Source organism: Rhinopithecus bieti, unplaced genomic scaffold (genome assembly GCF_001698545.2).
Source record: "Rhinopithecus bieti isolate Rb0 unplaced genomic scaffold, ASM169854v2 scaffold_60, whole genome shotgun sequence".
In the NCBI taxonomy this organism is placed as follows: Eukaryota; Metazoa; Chordata; class Mammalia; order Primates; family Cercopithecidae; genus Rhinopithecus; species Rhinopithecus bieti.
Genome location: NW_016803192.1, coordinates 2,569,196 through 2,574,030, shown reverse-complemented (window position 1 = coordinate 2,574,030; position 4,835 = coordinate 2,569,196). Strand labels below are relative to the sequence as shown.

The window sequence follows — 4,835 nt, the reverse complement described above, 5'->3', positions numbered from 1 at the left end:
CCCTCCTGCCCCCCACAACACCCATTGTCCAGACTTCCCAGTGGGGTGAGGAAATAGCCCCATTCCATTTCAAGGAAAAAAGAAGATAAACAAAACATCCCCACCCCCGCATGACTACAGTATCCAGTTAGAGATTCTAGAGCCTTCCGTGGAGGTAGGGGATGGGTGAGGCCGTGTTAAAGCTGAAAACGATGGAGGAAGCAAAATAAGATCTTTAACACAAAGATGAAAACCCCAACAGTACAGAAGACAGAGCTATGCCCGTTCCCTTATTGAACCACATTTATTAAAAATGACTAAGACTGTACATAAAAATCCAAGATCTCTAAAAAGCCTATAGGAGCTGTGGTATCAGGTTTTAGTTTCTTCACATTACCAAGTTAGGGAGAGGGGATGGCACAAGAAGAGGATGAAATAGAAGTTTTCCTTAAACATGGTTCAAGTTAGTACAGAGTAGCTGAATACATTCTTAACTATCTAAGAAGTAAACAGAATATTCCCAAATATCATGGGGATGATGAAACTCTCCCCTTGCCCCTGCAGCTGTTAAGTGATTTGCAAATTCTTTACAAAGCCAAAGCACCAGTTTTACATTATCCCAGACATCTATGTAGACTATTTGTACAATATATACCACATTATTCTACAGTGTATCTAAACACACAACTGTACACTTTTAAATTCTCTTTTATTTTTTTTGGTGACTCCTTCCCTTGCTCTCTCCGGAGTCCTACTGGCCACCCCAGCACACAGCAGAGGCCTAGCAAGTCTCAAGTGAGGCAATCCTGGACTAGGACAAACATGGCTTGTTCCAAAAGCCGGGGGGTTAAGGAATCAAAGTCAGGTGAAACCATCACTTTCACAAAAGCTTTTCTTGACTCCTGGGCCTAATATCTTTTGCCCCTGGCAGAATGTAACAGCAAAACGTCTCCTCTGAAACTGAAGGCCCAGCCCTCTTTCAGAAGCAAAACACCTTAACACTCGGCTTCTATTTGCTTAAGAATTTACAAATAGAAATGAGAATCAAAGGTTTTAACTAATTTCATAGCACTGGGCACTCAATGTTCACAGCCTGCTTCTTTGAATGGTTAGTGTCTCTCCAATAAATAAATACAGAACCTTGGATACCCTTTGAATTTTAAAATACCTTAAAGTCTTCCATTAATCTTATTTTTTAAAAATGCTAGGTTTGTTTCAGTTACCTGCAGCAATCAAAAAGCTTTGGCACCTTCTTTTAGAGAATTGCACAAAACAGGATGCATCAAGGTGGAAGGCAAACATCTTTTTGGCAACCTAGGCAAAGAAGACAACAAACACCACCAAGTCCATCTGCAAAAAGTTAGCTAATTTTTGAGGTTAAAATAACTCTTTAGGGTGTTGTGTAAAAAGCATAATACCCTCCCATGCCTTTTGAGGTGTCTTTACTATATTCTTCAGCATTAATGTCCTCACACTTTATGGAGGGTGAATTTTCATTACTGGAGTTGCTAGGAGACAGCCGCCTTCGCTTACAAGCACTGGTGTATACTCCTGAATCATTGGAATCTAGAGATTTGATGGAAGGGGGTGTCTCTATCCAAGAAGAGCCAATTTCTTCTTTCACTTTCTCCTTGGAGAGCTGATCTTCAGAGAACACAGTGGGGCTTGTTCTGGAGGTCCATGGTAGTCCAGCTGCCATCTTCCTCTGGTAAGAACCTCGACCTCCCCACCCTGCCATTGCAGGAAAGGTTGGGTCGGGGTAATACCCCAGGGCATGGGATGTCTGAAGGGGCAAGGATTTAATGCCATATGGGAGCAATGTGCTAGAAGTATATTCAGATTCATAGGAACCGATGTCTAGTTTGTTGGTCCCAGGTTGTTGGACAGGAGTGACAAGCCACCGCTGGGGAGGGTTGGCCACCTCTTCGCTCTGTTGGGGTGAAAGGAGGCCGTTGGTCTGTGGCACGGTTCTCTCGCCATTATAATAGCGGGCTTGAGGTAAAGTGTTGACAAAGGGCTCCGGGAAGAAGGACTGAACGCCGTACCGACCTCCAGGGACAATCTGATGGGATCTAGGAGAATCCGTGGGAGATGGAGTTAACCTGTCATTTTCTGAAGCGGTGTACATGCTACAATATAAAGAGAAACACTTAAAAAAAAAAAAAAAAAAAAAAACCCTAATGTTGTCCCCAAACAAACCACCTCCCAGAAACGAAAAAGGCTTGTGTTGGTTATCTGTACTGAAAGTGCTGGTCTGTTGAGCTAAAAGGACAGAGGCAGGAGATGCAGTGGTCCATTTACCTGGATGCTTGGCTTATTGGGAAAAATTTCCCACCATGTAAGAAAAAGTTTCCCCTAGGCATCAAGTATTTAAACTATAGAAAATCTACCTTTACTAGTCCTAGAACATGAAAACTCAGATCAAACCTTCTTTGTCACTGTGATGGAAAACACTGGCTGTGGTGGTAGAAAACTCAGATTTTAAAACAGCAGGGCCTTACTCTTTCGTGTTGTGAAATTACATTCTCTTCGTTTCAGTTTTTTCTTATGTTAAAAAAAAAAAGTGGGGCTGGGAGACAGTAATATCTGCTCTTGGGAGGATGAAAAAGTGGATCAAACGAAAAGAAAGGTATATATAAATGCAGATTGTTAAAATTTCAAGTCTTCACTCACATGCTAAAAAAAACTCTTCATTTTTAAGTCCTTAACATTTCTTCAGAAATTAACACAACCCTTCTGAGAAAATTCTAAAGCAACATTAGTAAAGGAAAAAAAATTGGAAAAATTAAAATACGTAAAAATCCCAAAGGTCAAAGCTCTTCCTAAAATATATTCTCAGCAAAGTGCCTGTTGATGTATGTCCTGTTCAGAGATGATCATGCAAGTGTGGATAAAAGCTGTACTTACGAATCATAGTTGTCTCTGAAGCCTTTTGCAAAGGGGTTATGATCAATCTTTAGTTGAGTAATCTAGATAGGGGAGAAAAACAGTCATTGAGTGCTTTATCATGCTGGACCTTAGCTTTAGAGATTCTTGAGATGTTTGGGACACTCACATCGGTGTTTTGGTAGGCAGTCACTGCAATGAATTGCGTTTCAGAGAAGGTAAAGGTCTGGGTCTTTGAGGGCTCATTCAAGTCCTCTACACCATCCTCTGTAACTTCAACAATATGCAGTCGGGGTTGGTATTTGTGTAAGGACTGTAAGACTATCATCTGGAAAGAGTACAGAAAAAAAGTTGCTAAATCTAAAAAATCTCTTAGTGGTTCAACAGAATTAGATTTTGACAAATTATGTATTTTGGCATGGGACTTCTAAACGCCTCGCACTAACAGCTTTGTTTATTGCAACTTTAAAGGTTTCATTATTGCCCCCCCCCTTTTTTTTTTTTTTTTTTTAATTTAAAACATAGCTGGGTATGTGGTTTTGATAGATATGCTTTCCTCTTGGTTTCCTAAACTCCCAAAATACTTCAGTATTTCTGTTCTTAATAGTCAACTGTTATTGAATCCAATAGGAAAGTGAAGATGAGAAAGGTCAAAAGAACAAAAAAGTTTAGAAATGGGCGAGCAAACAGGTCACGAATGCAAATATGACAAATACAGTGAAAAGAGTAGGGACTCTTATTAGAAAAAAGACTTGTAGTCAGAGCCAGAAGATACCCCCTCCTGCTCTGTCACTCTACCTGGGTGTTGTTGTTATTTGCGCCTTTGTTATTGGTGAGTTTTAATTTCCCAAATGATATCTCCTGTCTCATCCAGTGGGAACCAGTATTAGGAGACTCTGGGTGAACATACATTTTGTTGCCTAAGAGAAAATGAAACAAAACACAAAACCCAAGCATATAGGGCTGTTTACAAATGGGGAAAGGGGAGGGATGTCTCTTAGCTATGGGCAAGATATAAGAGCTAGACTTACAGCTGGTCTCCCAGCAAAAGTTGCTTAAAGAGGCCAGTGGAGACCAGCAGGACTACATCGATATCCCTCCCAGGCCCCTGTCCTTCCAGCCTTCCTTGCACTAGGGACTCGCCTGAATGGCATTTCAGAATTTAGAAACGGAGCTAACAGGAGATGACTCTTGAAGGTCAATTTGGGACCTTCTAAAGCTGTAAGGGCAACATCCAGTGGAAGAGAGTTGGACATTTATGGGTGAACAAAACTTTGGCTGGGCTTTCTCAAGTGAACATTAGAATCCCAGGAGCCCTTCCCACCTGGAGAGCTTATGACTACTAGTTTCTTAAACGTAGGGATTGGGGGGTAGGGTGATGTCTTAGTTAAAGGTTCTAAATATCTATATATTGGCAGACAAGAAATCTGACTTAACAAATTCTCCTCTCCGTCAAACAATCAACACAAAGAAACTCATACTAACACCTCTAGGCCTCAGAATGGAAGGAAAAAAAAAGTGCTACATTTAAATGTGAGTTGTCTGAGTCGAGGGTTCCGATTTCTTCCCGCCCGTTCCTCCCGGGACCGAGTCTCTTCTCTGCTCACCCTGCATGTTATTGTCTGCTTTGCCGCAGGTCACCCATTTGCCCCCTTGGAATCGCCAGTGGTTGGGGTCCGCCAGCACCACCTCTACAAACACATTGTAGTGGGCGGTGGGATTGAGTCCGTTTATGTTGAAGCTCAGGAAAGGAAACATGCGCCTGTGCAAGGGAAAAGAACCAGAAAAATCGATTTAAATTGGGATGTCCTAGAACGGGCCCAGACCCCGGCGGGTTCCCCAGACACCTGGGATAGGGTCGGAGCACATTTAAAAGTTTGCAATGAACAGAAGGCGGGTAGATCAAGTGGTCTGAAACTATGTAAAATATTTTTGAGTTGGCAACTCTTGGAACCTTTCTCTCTCAAAAA

The 4,835-nt window shown here is 41.8% G+C and overlaps 1 protein-coding gene across 2 annotated transcripts; it reads right to left on the bottom strand.

Annotated features, from left to right (window-relative positions):
* Positions 1–261: 261 nt before the first annotated feature.
* EOMES (eomesodermin) lies at positions 262–4,657 on the bottom strand. 2 transcript variants are annotated; one of them, XM_017868509.1, is made up of 5 exons: positions 4,473–4,657; positions 3,664–3,785; positions 3,035–3,193; positions 2,887–2,948; positions 262–2,051 (listed from the first exon to the last, which is right to left on the bottom strand). In XM_017868509.1, the coding sequence occupies exons 1-5, from the start codon at positions 4,621–4,623 to the stop codon at positions 1,370–1,372; spliced, it is 1,176 nt and encodes a 391-aa protein (XP_017723998.1). In that variant the 5' UTR covers positions 4,624–4,657; the 3' UTR covers positions 262–1,369. The 2 variants fall into 2 exon arrangements, with proteins under 2 accessions (XP_017723998.1, XP_017723990.1); XM_017868501.1 differs by having other exon boundaries at positions 262–2,108; positions 4,473–4,656.
* Positions 4,658–4,835: the final 178 nt, after the last annotated feature.